General features: G+C 48.0%; 1 protein-coding gene across 1 annotated transcript; it reads right to left on the reverse strand.

The window, feature by feature from the left end:
- Positions 1-172: 172 nt before the first annotated feature.
- LOC133341266 (5'-3' exonuclease PLD3-like) lies at positions 173-18167 on the reverse strand. Its single transcript, XM_061549763.1, has 10 exons — positions 17869-18167; positions 16730-16887; positions 12875-13058; positions 9971-10088; positions 7763-7890; positions 7048-7248; positions 6086-6225; positions 4209-4374; positions 2860-2959; positions 173-1789 (listed from the first exon to the last, which is right to left on the reverse strand). Exons 1-10 carry the CDS (start codon positions 17941-17943, stop codon positions 1572-1574), a joined length of 1488 nt encoding a protein of 495 aa, XP_061405747.1. The 5' UTR covers positions 17944-18167; the 3' UTR covers positions 173-1571.
- Positions 18168-19211: the final 1044 nt, after the last annotated feature.

The raw sequence follows: 19211 nt of genomic DNA on the forward strand, positions 1-19211 counted from the left end.
TTTTTATTTAGGACCCCTTTATAACACATGCTACAGGCCTCGCACTAGCTTCATCTGGCACTGGGAATGGGTCACTGTTGAATGTCTCGGTGACAACATTTACAACAGTTTAAACTGCATTGTTAAAGAATAGCTAAAGGGAGGGGGAAAAACTGAGGAGACAAAGTTTATTCCGTCACTTACTTTGTTTATTTAAGTCAGAATGTGTTTGTCGTCTACTGTATACAGGAAGCTGTGCGTGTGATGCGGCTCTCGAACTATTTTGGTCAAAGACAAAAACAAAAACAAGTTTTCTTCTTCTCTGAAAGTTTGCCGAACCAGGACTAAGTGGAATACTCCAGAGAGGATCCTGTACACTCTCGTTCAAAGTACATTTGTGCATCTCAATTTCTGTCTCAGAAAAGTCCTCTCTCCTGAACCAGCAGAACGCCTACAAGGCAAACGCATACTGATGAACAAATACACTGTCCCCTCGTGGGGACTGTTACCCTGCATTAACCAAGATCATCTTTTGCATCGACATTTATATTTTATAATAGCAGGAAAAAAATGCAACCCCTCACATATGCAGCTCGCCGTGTTTAAATTGGCTCACCCAGTGAACTTGTGATGGTGTACTCATGGGATACGATTTTGTACCAAATTCAGCAGCTGATTAACCTTACAGCGGTCTAATGTGTTTTTTTTACAATTTTGCAGATAAGTATTTGGCCAGATTATAGTTGTGTCCCATGCAGCTGTACCATGTTATCATTTGAGGTTAAATCCACATGTCATATTGTGAGGCTCTTGAATGCAGAGAGATAATCGAACGATTTAGCAAATTGGTCTTTGTAATGAATGTTTTAAATGCGTCATTGCATTCGTAATTAACATAAAATATAGTGGACACGATAACAACCAGTCTGCTTCATTTACAGTGATTGCTTTTCCACATTCAGTGACAACAAAAAATATTTTTGAATTCAAGTTTAATTAGATCACCGCTTTAAGAATCAGCCCCTTTACCAGTGAGCTGTTTTGTCCATTCTTAAAGCATCACACGGTTGTCATTCTGAATATTTGTGCGCGATTTACAAAAAACACTGCAGAGTAGATACTCTTTCACCACATTTTACCAATGCGCGACGCTATGTACCATATGCAAGTAGCAGGCATGCTCTTAAGTCAAATTACTTACTCTTAGTTCTTTCGGTAAAGTCACGTAGGTGACTTTACCGAATCCTTGCAGTCACGAAAGCTTAAAATCTAGAGTCAAATTACTTGTTTAATTTTAAAGGTCTTGATAAAGAGAATTACGTGTTGTTCTTTCGATAGATTTTTTAAAAACAAAGAATTCTTCCAAATTGATTTCAATTCCACGCATTAAATCTTCATTGTCAAACACGGTGAGACTGCAGACAATGAGCGTGGCCAAACCAAATTTAAGTGGCAAAATGGAATCAAACGCAAGATATGCCATGAGTTAACAAAACAAAATTTCAACCACACATTCCATTGGTCCATTCACGTGTTGATTTTTCGGCAAGAAATCCCCTCGCCCTGGAGGGCCGGTTCCTCGCGTTCAACGCTCAGCGACATATGTTCTGCATGGCCCAGCGAGAGGTCAGTTTGTGGGCGTACTCAGAGTCCCAGTCCCGGGAGAACACAGCCTCCAGCTGGTCCCGAACTGTCCCCGAGGTACCCTGGTCGGGTCCCTGAGTTGCGCCGAGCTTGGCTTTGGTCTCGTTCATCACCAAACCGACCCCGGCCGTGTCAATGAAGTAGTCCTCCGCCCAGTTGGATGTTCCTAGGTGGGAATGTGAAAGAAGGCGATTGGAAGGTTGGCTGTTGACACTGGAGTAGACTACGAGGCTAGAGAATGCATGAATGTCAGCAGGTAGATGTTCGCCGCTGTGCTGTGTAGCTCGTGTTGCTTGACGTGATGTCCAACGTTTCGTTCCACGCGCTCGGAGAATTGTCAATATTTACACTGCAGTTTATTCGAGGTGATTAAGTTTAAGGTACACACTGTAGGTCTCATCATCTCACTTAGGCCAAACCTCAGCTGGATGACTGAACTCACAACTTTCCAATCAAACCATAGATTAAGGCTATTAGAAATGTAAAATGTGGCTTATGTGATGCTCATTGCCAGTGGTGAGTGTGTGGATTATATAAGAAGTTGAGACAGAACATTAACTCTCAACACCTGGGTGTGCACCGTCCCACCGACTTTAAGCCGAAACTATAACGTGGCACAGATATGCACGGTGCTGGGCGACACTGATATTTAACATTTCAAACTATTATAATTCGAAGTGGAAATCTGCGTATTGTGAATATCCATGCGTATTCAACGATTATAAAACATGAACTTTGTTTTTAGTTTATTCATCGTGTTGTGCTGTGTGAAAACCTTTAAGAAAAATCACGAACCAATGTGGTAGAATGATTGTAGCTGAGTCAAAAAATGTTTCGCTTAATGACCATCATGCTACTGCTTTTATTAGAGCTGGTGATTATGTATGTGTGTTGAACTTCGTTCGCACCGTACGTAGCCCATTATGCTAATCGGAGGTGCGGGGGTAAGGACAACAAAACTAAACACAAAAGGCGGTTCTCAAGAAATTAGTTTTCAATCTGAATTTAAAAGTGTATAGCTCCAGTGGCTTCCTAATATCGGAAGAAAGAGCTTTCCAGACGGCCGCAGAAGCGCATCTAAAAGCGCGCGATGTGGTAACCGTCTTTGTTCGATGGTTAGCCAAGTCACCTCTGCTGCGAGGATGACCGGAGTTTGCGTGGTGATGGTTTATGCTCCTTCATGGGAGTAATAGGTGTATGGTTGCAGTCGTGTTTGCCCGTAAAGGTGTCCTTTACCTATGTAAGCCGTGTTTTCAGTCACCATGAACTTGTGGTGGTAAATACGAGTGGCAGGAATCGACTTCTGGTGCTCGTCGACTGGGATCTTGAAGACTTTCTGTTGAGCGGCAAACAAGAGATGCGCTCGCGTCAGCCTCATCGTTAGATCACACGCACACGGGTCCTTGAGCTCTCTGCAAGCCACAGGAGACAGCCACTGTGTTGGTACACCCACGGTAACACTTTACACTGGAAGTGAAAGGCTGCGATGTGGTGGCAGAAGAAATGGTGGCGTTGAATTAACTCTCGTAAAAACGAAGGTTGAAGGTTTAAAAGCAAACGTGGTAGATTGCCTTAACAATAACATTGTCTGCAAATGTTCATCAATGCCCCATCACACGATTGCATTTATTATGGGAAATGAACCATCAACTCTGCATTCCCAGCAATAATGTTTACCCACTCGGATATCCACATGGCTGTCAAGGTCCCCGTGATGCAATGGTCAAGTCTCCTAAATCCCTCCCCAGCAGTATAAATGGGTGTACGACAGTAAGTCGACCGGCAGCTCATTCGTGGCGGAGTAAAGCGTGGGTACTCCCCACCATATCCAAGCTTTCTGATCAGCGTGAAAAAAGAATCCAAAGACCCTCGTCTCGAGGCACTATCTCGAGGCACTATCTCGAGGCACTATCTCGAGGCACTATCTCGAGGCACTATCTCGAGGCACTATCTCGAGGCACTATCTCGAGGCACTATCTCGAGGCACTATCTCGAGGCACTATCTCGAGGCACTATCTCGAGGCTCTCTCCACTGGGAGGCTCTTTGGCCAGCGGTGGCATGAGCAAGTGATTGCTGGCGGGCAGTGGGGGGGGGGGGGCACCCCTGGCTAACAAACTGCTGGACGATGGTCTAGGACAGGCATGTCCAAAGTCCGGCCCGTGGGCCAATCACGGCCCGCGGTCAGATTTAATACGGCCCACAGCTTCGGTCTTATAATGTGTTATTTATGGCTCGCCAGCTCTGTAAGAATAAATACATCATAAAACTCATGGAAATTTCTATACAATTTGTTCAATGTTATCTGACTGAATGAAAGGCAGAATAGCGTTTTTAGAGTTGTTCACGTCTGCCTGAGTGGCTTATATTTGGTTACATTGTCATTTGAAAAATAAAGGTAATTGTGACAATGATTTTTTTTTATAACAGTGTGTATTTTCATGTAACTTGTGTGGTTAAAAAAATGTCAGAAGGAACTATTGGCCCCCGGGCATCTTCACTTTATCAAATGTGGCCCTCTTTGCAAAAAGTTTGGACACCCCTGGTCTAGGACGTCGCCACCGTCGTCGTCGCCGCCACTACCCACCACTTCGACGTCGCAGCCCGTGGAATTGTCGGAGAGCGCCTGCAGCGAGCGCAGGAAGATGAACATGGAGGTGCGCGTGTAGTGCCAGCAGCCCACCAGCAGCTTCACGTGGACGCGCCGCTCGTAGGCCGCGCGGCGCAAGCTCTCGTCGATAGCCGGCCAGTACCTGGCGAGTGAGCGGCGTTGCCGGTTAGCGCCTCTGGGTTTTTTAAATCCTTTATATTAAGTTCACATGCTTGCTTGCTTGCTTGCGTGCTTGCTTACGACCGTGCAAATCTTTCGGTCGTTTTTTAACCCACTTCCCGTGATCCAATCGAGCTGACATTTTGCACACAGACTCGTTGTGCGAGACAATTAATGTTCGTGAAAAATTTTTTCCAAAATTTTACACTGTTTAGGGAAAACAAATTAAATATTTAATTACCAATTGCTTAATACTGGCAGACAATCATCTGACCCATAGGTGGCAGCCATCTCAAGCCAGAGGACGAGAAGACTCTAGACGCCACGCATATAAAGGATTTATAATGAAAAACTTTGTTTTTACGGGTTTACTTGTTTTTGTATCCCCCACCAATTTTATCCGGTGAAAAAAATAAGAACAGTGCTTTGGAGTGAATATATAATTGCGTAGCCGGGTTCGCGCGATCGGCGTCACGTCGCGTTACGGATCTCCCGCAGCGCAGCGCGACCCCTTCATGTTAGAAATTGTCCCAAGGAAGCGGATGCCGTAGAGCTGCCTCCGACAATCCTCAGGTGACCTCTGTTTCGCACAGTAGGGGGCAGCACCTGCCCACCCGCTCCGTCACTGAGAGTAGATTTTCTCACGTGACGGTGACGTTAGACTTTAGCTAAATTAAGTGCAGAACTAAATTGAATGTGATGGTGTTTTGTGCGGTCCACTTGTGACCAGGCTGAGACCATCAACTCACGACACTTGGGAACCAAATTTAACAGCAGGCAGCTGCGGTGATTCAAACCCAAGATCTCAGTGGTAGCAGCTCAAAGTTTCCCTACTGCAAGTGTAAGCAGTACAAGTCGATAACTTGTACTATATATCATTCTACACTGGGAAGACGGCAACCTGAGTTGGATTCCTGCCCAGGACTGCTTCAGTGATTTCTGAAGCAGTCCTGGGTCGCCTCTGCACCAACCCACACCGACCGGGGTGGTGAGCCCAAATAAAAGCATCCAATTCGCACTCCAGCCCACATCTTTCCATCAGCATAGTACAAACAACAACTGAATTGCTTGTTTAACACATCCCATCGGCCAAACAGATTGCTGGGAGTGAATTTTGCGTTGTGAAGCCCGGCACAGTTTGGGGAGGCCTACATCCGGCACCACATTGACAAATGGCTGTAATTTTTGTGTTACCACGAGAAACAGGATGTGTCATTCTCAAATGGGCTTCCTGGATTTAAATGCCTCGAACAAGTAAATGTTGTTCTTTTCCCACGGAGATAACGGTCTGCGCACGGACAGGATTTTGTTCAGATGTGTATTGTTTTCAATGAGGGGATGCTTTATTTCACACATTTGTAAACTGTGGTTATTTTAAGCTGAATCCGATTATTGAAAAGAATAGCTGTCTATTTAAAAATATCTTGTTTATATTAATGATGGCAACATATAGCTTTTTATACACACAGGTTGCATTTCATTGCAATTACTCAACGCTAGGATGGCTTCTACAGGTGTTCGTTTATATTCTTTAAAAAAATGCGATTGAAAAATAATTCTCTACCCAACCCTTGAGCTGGGCAGATGCAGATTCTGAAGAGACAACGCCCCCGATTCGGTTTGGCCACAAGGGTTATCCGGCAACAAGGCCGAGCGTGAGCGGATTTGGCGCTAAGCTTGTTTTTAAGAAGCACCTGGGAAGCGTGTGGAACTCCTTGATGGGGAAGTAGTTCATGATGGCGATGTGCACGAACGTCCGGGCCGAGTCGATGACGCTCAAGATGGCATCGAGGTCGGAGGTGCGGCCCGTGGCACACAGGCTCGGCGGAGAACTCTGGGGAAGAGGCGAAAGGGTAAGGGGTCATGTGGGCAAACATTTGTTGCGATGGGAACTCCGTAAATTGCCACCAATAGCAATACCACGCCATTCGCCACTAAGTGACGGCGACGTTATCACGGCGCCTGTGCCGTGGGTTCATGCGTGATCTTACATCATCAGTTTCGTCATTCATTGTCATCCTCTGGTGGATGGAGACCTACCCAAGCAGCCTTCATCGCTCGATTAATTCCATTCCTTGGCTGCCACCCCCATCATTGCTCTTGGTCATCGGCCATCATTTTTGTCATCATCAATCACAATTTATGTAATTTGTGACAAAGTAAATTGTAAATTTGTACGTAATTTTGTTTTATATTGACATACAACCTCATGGAATATTGAGGCTTAGTTTAGTGTTAATGTGGTTTATAAATTAACTCTCAGTACACTTGTTTTAGTTATGATGTTACCCAATCATGGGATGGAGTGATGGTGCAGTGGTTAGTGCACTGCTTCAGGAAGCCTGCTTTTGATTCCGGGCAATCACGAACGTCGGTTGTGAGTGAAATCTAAACAAGTCCTGGGCCTCCTCTCTTCACCAACCCACACTGACCAGCGTGGTGAAGTATGGCCAAACAACCCCCCCCCAACCGACACAACATGGTGAGGCCTTCATTCGACAGTGGTTTGACAAAGGGCTATAAATGACATTACATAATATGATACACGACGGTAATGTGCACTGTGTCATACGCTGGCTGGTAAGCGTGCTGAGACGCGTGCGCGTGACGACGATGACGACGACGATGTTCGCGGTGGTGGTGTTGCTGCACTTACAGAGATGTAGATCTCGGTGGGGGTGCCATTGAGGCGCACTTGCAGGGGCTTCTCCTTGTTGATGCTGGTGCTCAGGTTGGCGGGCCAGTGGGCTGGGATGGTGGCGTTGGGGCGGCCGAGCAACCAATACACCTCAAACACCTTGGCCAGGTCCTCTCCCAGGCAGCTGCAGTTGTAGATGGCAATTCCCAGCTCCTTTACCTAGGCGGGGGGCAGAGTGCCTCTGATTAATGAACAGGCTTCACAGTACTACACGAAATGTATGGCGGTAGTAGCCTGGAATTATGTTCCGTTCAGGAACTCCGGTGAATCCATTCGCTCCGCTGGGTGGACAGAAGCGATGGGCTGGAGGGGGGGGGGGGCTTTTAAGAAACGTGCCCCGTCGTTTGAGCTGCCGCATCGAGAGATTGAAGCGAACTGGCGACCTCTGCATTGCAAATCCAGTTGTGCATCGCTGTCATATCACACTTCTAAATGTAAGAGCCTCAACTCCTTATAACACATTCATACGCTGTATGTATATAAAGAAGAACAATAACTGTACTTGGACGTAACATTATGACTACATAATTAGACGAGGTCAAGAAAGACAACTTGTCTATCCTTTTTTTTCTTCACAATCGTATTTTTCTTTTAAAGTTAAACAGTTTTAGTTGTAAATTGGTGTCATTATCTAATGAACGGGGGGGGGGGGTTGCTTTGGAAAATCCGGCACCTGGGTGATGGCTCTCCAGTCCATGTTTGGGCTCCCAATAAAGATGTGCTTCCTGTCGACCACCCAGATCTTGCTGTGCATGACCCCTCCTGTCAGTCGGTACATGTCCACCACGCGGGTCTGCGCTCCTGCACCACAGACAAGACAAAGACAAAGATCCCCGTGTAGCCTTAACAGACTACTGGGATGAGTGCTGTTAGCCAGCCCCCTATGAAGGATGGTACGGCACACGAGGGGGTGGGTGGCCAACACCACGCCCGGCCGCCTTTGTCACCGCAGCGTTGATGTTGAGCATCTGTTTGCACCAGGTACTCATTTCACACTGAGTCGGCCTAGGGAAGGCCCAGGACCGGATTAGATTATCGTCACCCGTGTTGGTGACGCCAGGTTTGTAGCGCAACGTGCTAACCGCTGCGCCGCCGCTCCCCACAGCACGCGCATGTCGAGCAGCAGCTGTAGCTCGGTGTGTGAGCGCGTCTCTTCACATGTCCACACAGCGTGCTTGGTTTTGTCAACAATTTAAACCTAGAAACCATCCGCATTTGTAATAATATTAAGAAAATTTATATTATTAATTATCCAGAAATACGAGTCCATGACTCGTATTCAGGAGGATCCTGCAAATGCTTTTTTTATGTTTTATGAGTGTGGGAGGAAACCGGAGCACGCGCAGAAAATCCACGCGTGCGAGGGGGCAACGCTCTATCCCCGTACAGATGGAGAAAGTCAACTTGCTGTGCTGCCTAATCCTGGCAAGCCAGGCGATGGCACCTTAAATCACACAGGTAGAGTGTTGCCCAACCTTTGTGTATTCCAACAACCCTCGATGCCTCCACAGTGCTGCGTGTAATCACCAGAAAATAAATACCACGAAAGTATGAATGACCAAATTATAATTGTTCTAAGTTGTATTTTCCTAAGGTACTCTTCCTAAAGTATGCCTCATTTGTGCTCCTGTGATGACAAAAGATGGCAAGAGAGTTTATTTTTTATCATCATCATCATCATGTGAGATAACGAATTGAGAGTTGAGACCATGCGTCATAAAACACAGGGCCTTGCAACCGTCAATTTACAATGCATTTATACTCCGAGTAATTGCATTCGTGTCGTGCAGCCATACATTGCATGTAATCAGTCACGCAATTTTTTGCACGCTGGTAGTTTAATCGTCGAAATGTTTCATTCCAAAATTGGGCTTAGCTTCATTGTCTGCTGGGAGCAATCGTGTCAAAGGCATGTGTGCTCGTACTTGGCAGGAAGTAAGAAATACTGCACTAATTAAACTTTAGTGTTGACCAAATTCCAGCATCACCAACTTACTGAACAGCAATCAATTCAAGGCAGCGCCTTGAATACACATTAGAAATATACTTTATAAATGTAATGTATAATTATTATTATTAGAATCAATTCACCTTCCCCGAAGATGGAACGAATTGCCACGATTTGACGTCATGATTCTAATAAAGGATTCCATATTTTGGCGGATTTTTTGTTTTAACTACGTCTCATTTTGTATTGTCTGTCTCATACGTTCTGTCTCGGCTGGTCTACGCTTTTCATTCCATTAGCCTAAATGTATATTATTGTGTAATGTGCATATCATTTGCATACGCTATAAATACAGTAATACGTTACGTCACCGAATGCGTTCATGCAGGCGTTGTTAACAAAAGAATCAATCGTCGTTTCACGCGTAAAAATCGCTCCTGTTCCTCGGGGACAATATGGTCCGCGTCTTTCACTGGCAGTCAACATTCCGAACTTTGCCGAGCCCTTCTTAAAATGGTCAAATTATGCTTTGGGTCATGCCAGCTCTCCGGCGCGTGCCTGGGTAGTGCCGCGTGTCGTTCTGCACGATGTCCGACGTTTTGTTCCACGTGCCGTCGGCAGCTTGTTTTAGGAAACTGATTTGATTTAAATTCAGTTCTGCCAGCGCATGGAAACGTCGGACACTGTGCCGAACAACACGAAGGCACGTCGCAGAGCCGACAAACACAAAACCACAAATTCCTCTGCAGTGGATTTCGAGGCCACAAGATCTGCCACTGACTCGCATTTATCCACCACTGTGATATGCTACGAAACTAAACATAAAACACCAACAAGGTCGTTTCTTTTAGTGAAAAATGTTGGCCACCTCGAGAATGACTTTCTCTCTGATGGAGACATTTAACAGGTGGGTGTTCGTTAGGTTTTGTGTACCTGCGGCTGTGAGGTTAGCAAAGTCGGTGCTTTCGGACACGATGCTGTTGCTAGACACGGCTGAAACCGCTACACCCTTGGAAGGCAGCGATAGCAGCAGATCCAAGAGGTCTTTTCCCTGCAAGGAAGCAGTGACTTTAAAACAACATCATTGCACCGAGAGAAAGTGTGACTATTGTTGACATTGCGGACGGCGTAGAGGGCATACCACAATGACTTTACACATTGGAAATTCTCTAACTCGTTTGTCTCTCCGTGTAAATGAATAATTTAGAAAAACTGTAAAAAAAAAAGCACACACAGCACTTGTGTGTTTAATAAAGAATATTGTCGCAGACAAACTAAAATAACTACAAGTGTGTGTGTGTGTTTTTACGGTAGATGCTTTGAAAATACTGCACTGCAGAACACTATCAACATTTTTTAAAAGTAATATCATTCTATTTGGTGCACTGCACTTTGCACCTCCGATTAGAACGATTGGCTATGTGCGGTGCGACGGAGGTTCAACATTCAGACATACCGTGAAGCCGCCAATCGGAGTTATATTTCTGGTCATGGCGAATATTAGCGGCTCGTGATATTTGATCTGACCTGGAGCTCCCTTCCGCTGTCACCAACCATCACTGACCAGCGTGAAGAAGTACAGTCGGTCAGACAACCCCCATCCACACACAATCGCTGTCGCCATCGCAGGGTGACGATAGGTTGTGGCGGCTTAGGGGCATCTTCATCTAGCAGTGGATTGACCATGGTAAATGATGATGATGATACCCAACTTAAAGCAGTTTCTTTTGGGAACTGCTCAAAGCATTCATGAAGGAAAAAATTAATTTACTTAGTAGCTATAACTGATTAGCTTGTGAATGTGTACTTTAAATTGTAATGAGATTTCTGTCGACAAGACAAATATGTAAAATAAAAAATAACTGTATGTGCACAATTAACTAATTTTGGTCAGCAAAGAAGTGTGTGATTGTGACCTTGCCACTGAAACATATTAAGTCTGGAGAATATTAATGCTCTGGCGGCAATCGGAATACTGCATTCCCATATCTGCACGGTAATAAGCCACGGGACAGATACTGTGACATGATTTGATAGAGTGGCAAACTGTACTGGCGGTGGGTCACAGCCCCGAATTCTTGGCATTTGCAAAAACGCTTGCCCCTGGCTAAAATTGGACGTGAACCTTTCTCCTGCGAGGGCTGGGTCAACCCCGTAAATAAGGCGTGCGTATCTGAATACATCTCGCCGGTATGTGCGTTTGATATTTAACAAAAGAAAACGACCCCACGCATCAACTGTGAAGCGATTAAAAACAACAGCAGCCACCACATTTCACTCCATTGCAGTGCCTGCTGTGTCAGGGCTGGGTCAGAGGCGGCTCTTGGCTTCGGTTTGAGAAGGGGGCAAATTCCTCTTCGTGTTTTCTAGTTTTAGGTAAATGATCGTTGAATTGCTATGCATACGCATCAGGGTAATGATGCATCAGACCACCAGGGCCAGCCATCCTGGGAAGATGCAAGCCCACTGCTGTGCAAGCCACCTTACAGAGGTGTTCGTCTGGTCAGAGAACGTTTTGATCGCACCAGCCAATGACAAATGGAATTCGAATATAGCGAGCACGCGAGGGTGTGCGTGACTAGCACCACGCCCGGCCGCCTTTGTCTCCCTTGTTGCGATGTTTACACGTCACACCAAGTGCATACTAATTTGAAACTGAGTCGACCTAAGGGATAACCGTCACCGATGTTGGCCGTGAGAGAGAGACTCTAACTCGGGTGGCCGGGTTCGTAGTGCGCAGCGCGTGCCAAGCGCTGCCCCACCGCTCCCCCAATACCCCACACAGCCGCTATTCGCCAACGAGTGACGGCGACGCCACCACGGCGCCTGTGCCAGGCCAGGTGCACTTTGAGAACCACGTGACGGGAGGTCACGGGACAGACCCAGCAGGTGCCCTGGGCTGGCTGACTGAGATGACTGTCAGACGCACTAGCTGTGCTGCAAACGACTCACAAACACGCGCTGCGCCACCATAGGGGCTGCTAAGGTGGGGGGGGGGGGGGGCATGTGGCAGCGTGATGCGACGCACACGGACCTAGTCGGCTACAAGGGGGGCCCTGAATCAACAGATTAACGAGTGATAAAAGATAAGGGAAAAAATATTTTTACAATTAGAACAATAATATATATAAATTTTGATTTAAAGCTTTCGTGACTGCAGGGATTCATATTCTTGATTCTTTCGGTAAAGTCAAGAATAATATATAAAGTTGTAGTTGTAGCCGACATATAATTGTTATGTGGGGTTAAAAACCATCCGCAGCTATTTCAGTAAAAGCGAGTCGGGAGAAAGGAGGGGGGGCACAGTCGGATCTTGCATAGCCCCCCCCCCCACCAGCTGTTAGGTAGCTGCGCCCCTGGGAACCACCACTAATTCTAGATTTGAAGCTTTCGTGACTGCAAGGATTCATACTCTTAGGTTTTTTCGGTAAAGTCACGTAGGTAAAACATTTAATTAAAATTAATAAAATTCAGTGTTATCAATTTTAATTTTATTTTTTACCTACGTGACTTTACCGAAATTACCTAAGAGTATGAACCACCACTAAAGCAAGATTGTAAACGTTGTGGATTTGCTCTCCAACACACCGGTGTGCTGTACAAGTAAAGAATCGGCATGTTCTGTTAACATGACAAACCTTACTAATTGGCTGTGTCGGGTGGTGGAGGGTTTAACGACACATTTATATTTACGCGATCTAACCGCCAAAAAAACTTTATCATGGATGACATTGCTCGCGAAAGCCTCCTCCGTGTCAACCTGACAAAAAGCAAACCAAGAACCCCAGACGAGCGGGACACGAGTTGGCGTGGGGGGGTGGAGGAGGGGGGGGTCACCTCTTGGGCGCTGCTCTCGTTGAGGCCGAGGTCGCTGGCCGTCAGGGTCCAGAAGAAGGAGGCCACCTGCAGCGTGCGCTGGGCCGAGCGAGCGAGCCGCGTCCACCCCGGGTGCAGGGGCTGCAGCATGGACGCGTTGGGGCTGTACGCCATGCCGTCGGGAACGCTCTCCATCAGCGAGGCACTGCCACGCGACAAAGACAAAGATCCCCCCACCCCTGAACAGACCGTCGGGGCAAGTGCTGTTAGCGAGTAGCAGCGCCTATGAAGGCCGGCACGGCCACACCAGGGGGTGTAAGGTGGGCAGCAACCACGCCGGGGCCCGCCTTTGTCTCTTCCGAGTGGCGATGTTGACGCATTCCAAATGCTCACCTTGTTTGAGGCGCCCATCCTTCTCTGTCCCCCTCTCCACCCCTCTCTCCATCCCCCTCTCCACCCCTCCCCAACCCCCTGCCACACGGCAGCCGCTGGCCGTGTAAAAAGTTGGCTTTTTGGCACAGGGCACTAATGCCAATGCAATCTTTGTGCAGCATTAACCATTTCACATTCATGTTATATTAACCCTCATTATTATTATCGTCTGTACCTTGAATTTCACCACCGAGTAGTAATAATGTGTTAGATATGACACCAGCCTGTGCACTGAGAGCTGTGTTGTGAGTTGCGCTTAAATAAAAATCACATCTTCACCATCATCATCAAGTATGTTGAACTTCTTTCGCACCTGTACGTTGCTAACCGTGCTAATCGGTGGTGCGGAGGAAGGACAACGAGATGTAACACCTGGTAGCGCACCCCGCACTCGCGGACCACAAGCCCCGAAGCCGCAAGGGAATTCAGAGACTGGGAGTTGAACTCCAGATGGGAAGCCACCCACACGGACCCAGACAATGGTTGTCGATGATGGCCCCACTCATACTGACACGACGGGGCCCCTCTGCTCGTCTATTGCATTGACAATTAATCCGTGTGTGAGGTGGGAGGGAGAGGCGGCGAGGATTGCGTACAGCCCCGGGCATCGAGCCACCGTTTGGACCCCGACCTCCCCACCCGCGGCAACTCCCACAGTTCTCCTGCGCCAGCTTCCTCACCGCGCCCTGGCCAACTGCCCGCGGACATCCACGGGGGCTAATCAGGGAACAAGAGACCACCACGCGTGGCTGGGAATGGCGCGGTGCGGGTGAAACCCTCGGCGTGCGCCGAACACGATAACAGCGACGACGCCGCCGCTGCTGCTGCCGATGGTGGTGGTGCTGCTATTGCACGCCAAAAAAAGGCGATGTCAAATATATGAGCAAGAAGATATAGTCCCATTGCCACGAATAGATGACACCACCGGCAAGGCGAGATTCGGAACGCGTTTCCGGCACAGCCTCGCACACAGCCAGGCCACCAAAGTTCGCACCCCGTTAGCAGAAGCTGCGTTCGCCCAGAGCACGAACAGCACCTCGCTGACTGGGCAGATGCGAGGCTGCTCGCGATTCTGTTCTACTTGGGCACGATGGCAGAAATCTGCTCAGGAGCTCGATGCTAATGTCTGCTCGCCACGAGGAGAGCGAGACAGAGATGGAGCGGTGGATTTAGGAGAGAGTTCGTGTCGATTTTGCGATTCCTCCGTTGAATGAGCACGGGGGGGGGATTATTTTTGAGAGAAACTCTTGAGGATAGAGATTACACGCACGCGCGCACACATACACAAATGTTCTGCTGAACTCCCGTTTCCACAAACAGAGCCCCCACTAGCTCCGCCTAGTGGGGGCCTTTCCACCATCAGCGGAGTGAGCAGGACATTGCAGGGCTGCACCTTTACCTTGAACACGTGGAGGCTTTCTCGAGCGATATTATCCACGAGGTTTTTTGGGGGGCTTATATCGCATACATATTCATTGTAAATGTTGTGCGTTTACTTTTCAACACACAACCGATGTGCTGGTACTCGTGCAGTGTTGTAAAGGACGGACTTATAAACTTCTTATGGCACACACTGTTAGTTGTCTTATTACACAGTCCTTATCACACAAAGGGGTATATGGTCCCCTCACCCGTTACCCTGAGGAGATACAGCCTCCGGACCTTGTACAGCTCCACACTCACGCTTAGCTCCTATTCTAAGGAGGTACAGCCTCCGGACTTGCTGTCTATCTAATCTCCCCGCTAGCCTAGCGTCCCTCCGGCTGGGACCTAGGGGAGGCACACTGACCCGTCGCTGGCCCGGCGGGTCCCCGACCTCTGGTTGCTCAGGACCTTCGCCCTCACAAGGGCGGGAAGGCTGGGAGCCAGGGCCCTATCCAGGCCCTATCTCCCCTGACCACTGGTTACACTGAGCCTCAGCCCTGACAAGGGCTAGAAGGCTGGCAGGGTCCTCCCTATCCAGGACCTATCTCCCCTGACCACTGGTTACCCTGAGCCCCAACCCTGACAAGGGCTGGAAGGCTTGGTCCAGGGTCCTAGCTGTCTTCGGCCGACTTGGGTCTTCGTGTAGCAGAACTGGCCAAGAGCTCTCAGCGATCTGGCTTTTATACCTGTTCGTGGCCGGGTTGTCCAATCCCCGGCCACCTTGTGGAACCCTCCGATTGGTCCTTCCCAATCTAGCGTTTGGATCCTACCTCACCCCATTTGACCCTGACCGTTTCATTGAGCGGGAAAACCTTGTTTACGATCTGCTCTCTCACAGTTTGCGAACAGCGAGTAGTTCACACCACTACACTCGTAACGAACTGGAATGTGATGTTCGCGTGACAAACCTTGCTGATTGGCTGTGTCGGGTGGTGGCGGGTTTCACAACACGTTTATATTTGCGCGATCTAACCCAACAAAAATAGCTCTATTGTGGGCCTTTATCTTTATATAGTTGTCTGAGTAATGGGTTCATGTGATCACTGCAGCCCCCAAAGAGGCACGACATTCAACACCACAGTGTAAAATGTAATATAATAATCAATTATTGAGTCAAATTGTTGACCCGGCATCATTTATCGAATTATGAGGGTGGTTGGTGGGAGCGAATCGTTGGATACCGGATTGCCGGTGGACACTTGAGGATTAAACAAAAAAACTCAGTGCTTAATTTCATCCAGAACAGTCAGGGGACGCTGTTGCAGGAATGATGTTGCCACATCCATATCGTCTTACTTTGTCCTCACGGCACCGCATCTAACAGTTTAACGCGTAGGCTTCCACGAACAATATTATCCATAATAGAGGTTTTTTTTGGGTTAGATCGCGTAAATATATAAATGTGTCGTTAAACCCGCCACCACCCGACACAGTCAATTAGTAATGTGTGTCCCGTCAACAGAACGTGCCAATTCGTTACTAGTACAGCACGCCGTGTGTTGGACAGTAATTCCACAACATTTACAATTGGAGTACGACGTTTCGCCAGTAATTACAATCAGCATCATCAGGCGACAGCCAGATTAGCATCATCATGTTATCATCATCTGCCTGTCGCCAGATGATGCTCGTTGAAATTACTCACGAAACGTCGTACTCAGATTGTAAATGTTGTGGCTTTGCCCTCCAACACACCGCTGTGCTGTACTAGTAACGAATTGTTCTGTTGACGTGACAAACCTTACTAATTGGCTGTGTCGGGTGGTGGCGGGTTTAACGACACATATTTACGCGATCTAACCCAAACACCTATATTATCGATTTGACAAACCTGTTCATCGGATTATACTTGTGTGCCGTACTCTAAACTCCAGCAGGTAGTAGTTGCCTTACTCTCGATAATCCCTCTAACAAGACTGCAAGCGACGTTTTTTTGTCGTCGTCGTCGCAAAATATCGAATGAGAGGCCCTGACAACAACAACCACCACCAGAAATGACGCGTCACGCACGCCCAGTACCTGCACGAGTCCTCACACACTGCGATGACCTCTTCCGACTCAGACTGGCCCTGGCTTTCCGAATCCCAGAAGAGTGGCAGCAGCAGAAAGGCGCCCACCAGCAAGAGTCCCACCACCAGAAGGAAAGTCATCAGCCATCTCTTCTCTTTTTTCTTCCTCTGCACGATACGAATGGAGGCCGAGGTGGGGGTTAGAATTACACTCACCCAAGGCACCCCCCTCCCTCCCCCACATGTCGATGCATAAAATAAATAAGCAATGTCTCCCCTCCACATATTCGTCTCCCCACAGAGCAAAAATAATTTTTTCTTGCACAAGTCATCAGCCGCATAATCTCCTGGCGTAAGTGAATACGTTCAGCAGCGTGATTTGGTACAGTTTGACCCGGCTACGTGCAGTTTATAAAGAAGTGCAACGTTCATAGAGAAACTGTGAACGGATTTCGACACTCAGTTGCTCATCAGCAGTCACGCTTGCTCGAATCAACGCTGGTGAAACCACCGTATCTTAGCAGCAATGACTCTCTCTTTACGGCACAGGTTCTAGTTTGACACAAAATGACATGCAGTAATACCACACAATTATAATCAGCGTGGTTGACGTACATTTTTCGGACGAGCGCTGTGAGCAATCACCCAGACCGAACCACGAACACGGCACATCGCACTACATGATACATTAACGTCACGTTGTTATTATTAGCCGAACATTAAAAATCACGGAAAGATGTCAAATTTAGGAAGCAGTGTATGCCTGCTATGTTGTTCGAACTACGCAGTGCATTTACGGGGACATCTATAAATACAATTCAGTGTTGCGTGTGAAATTCCGCATTACAGATTAAATAAAACAAGGCATTTTGTATAAAGGGTATAATGCTCTGCAGTACATAAACACACAAACAAGTATTGTTTCAACACTTTGCCACATTTAACAGAGTTAACCCGATTTAGTTTGAGTGGGGGAGAGAGGAAACAGCGCATGGCAATTGTCACAGTAACCATTTACGAAAGATATCGAGTGGATAAAACGTGTAACTCGGAGCAGGTAACGTCAAAGTGACATGTTTGTGAGTAATCCGTTCACAACGAAGCAACGTGAAAGCGAAAAGTGACGTTTGAACGCAATCGACACGTTACCTGTCGTCTCGTGTTGCACGGCACATGCATGTACATCTTGTGGTCACATAGCTCATACATGATATCTTCCTTCATTGGAACTTGCCAAGATGAGTTGAACCAACCCCCGTTAAGAGAGACACTCACGCTCGGTCAACTTGGACATAACGCCTGACACACACACACTATATATGTGTGTGTGTCGGTATAATCACGTCCAACGTCAAAGGCAAATGAATCGTTGTGGCGGCTTGATTGCGAGCGTGCCTTTTTTAAAGGGCGGTGCGGTGGGTGGGGTGTATGGACGTATGCGTTGAAGAGTCTGCCGAAGAATGGTAGTGGTGGTGGGTGGTGGTGGGTGGTGGTGTAGCAAGCACGGGCTGCGTGGGTCAGGGGGAGTGTTGATAGGAGAGTGAAGGGGAGGAGAGGCGGTGGTGGTGGGGTTGGGTCGGGTGGGCCGGTGGGCTGGTGGTGGGTGGTGGTGGGGAGAGGGGGGAAAGCGGCCGGGTGTCGGGCACGGTGCCAGCGCGCTGTGCGCCGCACGCACGGCACCACCCAGCAGCGACTTGCAGAGTTACAACAGACATGGTGGGAGGAACGCAGAAGTATAATCTCGAAACGGCTGATGGTGATGATGATGGTGATGATGGTGTGATTGTTTATATGGGCCGGTCGCATGGCGAAGTAGAAGAAGAAGTAAGTGCTTGACTCGGACCCTCCGCATCCATCAATCGTTTCCTTTACAAGCGAACAAAAAAAAGCGCATGAATGTGTAAGCGTACACGCAAGTCTGCAGTGGAATCGGCACCAAGGCGGTGTGTAGTGAAGCTTGGAGTCACAGACGAGTTCTTCTTCTGTGTTTCACAGTCGGACTCCTGGCCCCAGCCCGCTCTGCCACTGCTCACAGAGCCCTCCCTGGGGTACACGGAGAATCGGCGTGACCGCCCCGGGCCCCGCACTTTGGGGGGGGGGGAGGGTCCAGCGCTTCGACGTCACGGTGTCAGATGTAATACTTCGGGTTTAGTTTGAAGGCGCGGCGGGAGGGGGGGGGGCACGGTGTGGGGTTTGCCCCGGCCCCCCCACCATAAACTTGCTGATGTGCCCATCAACAGCGTATCACGACTCGCAGCCAACAACTTTATTTCGGAGACAATCTGGGATTGTCGTGAACGAAAGTAGCTCGTCAATGATATATATTTTTCCGTGTTTGAGATTCAACCTTTGTTGTTGTTGCAAACTTGAGATTGCTGCTGCGACATGGGGATCCGTACGCACATTCATGGCTCTCCATGTCCACGTCCTCTGCGTCGATGCACACACACAAATAATAATCAGGCTGAACACGTTCGTCAATAACACAGTGG

The sequence above is a fragment of the Lethenteron reissneri genome, chromosome 11 (genome assembly GCF_015708825.2).
Source record: "Lethenteron reissneri isolate LAM-NWPU_2019-01 chromosome 11, ASM1570882v1, whole genome shotgun sequence".
NCBI classification, from domain to species: domain Eukaryota; kingdom Metazoa; phylum Chordata; class Hyperoartia; order Petromyzontiformes; family Petromyzontidae; genus Lethenteron; species Lethenteron reissneri.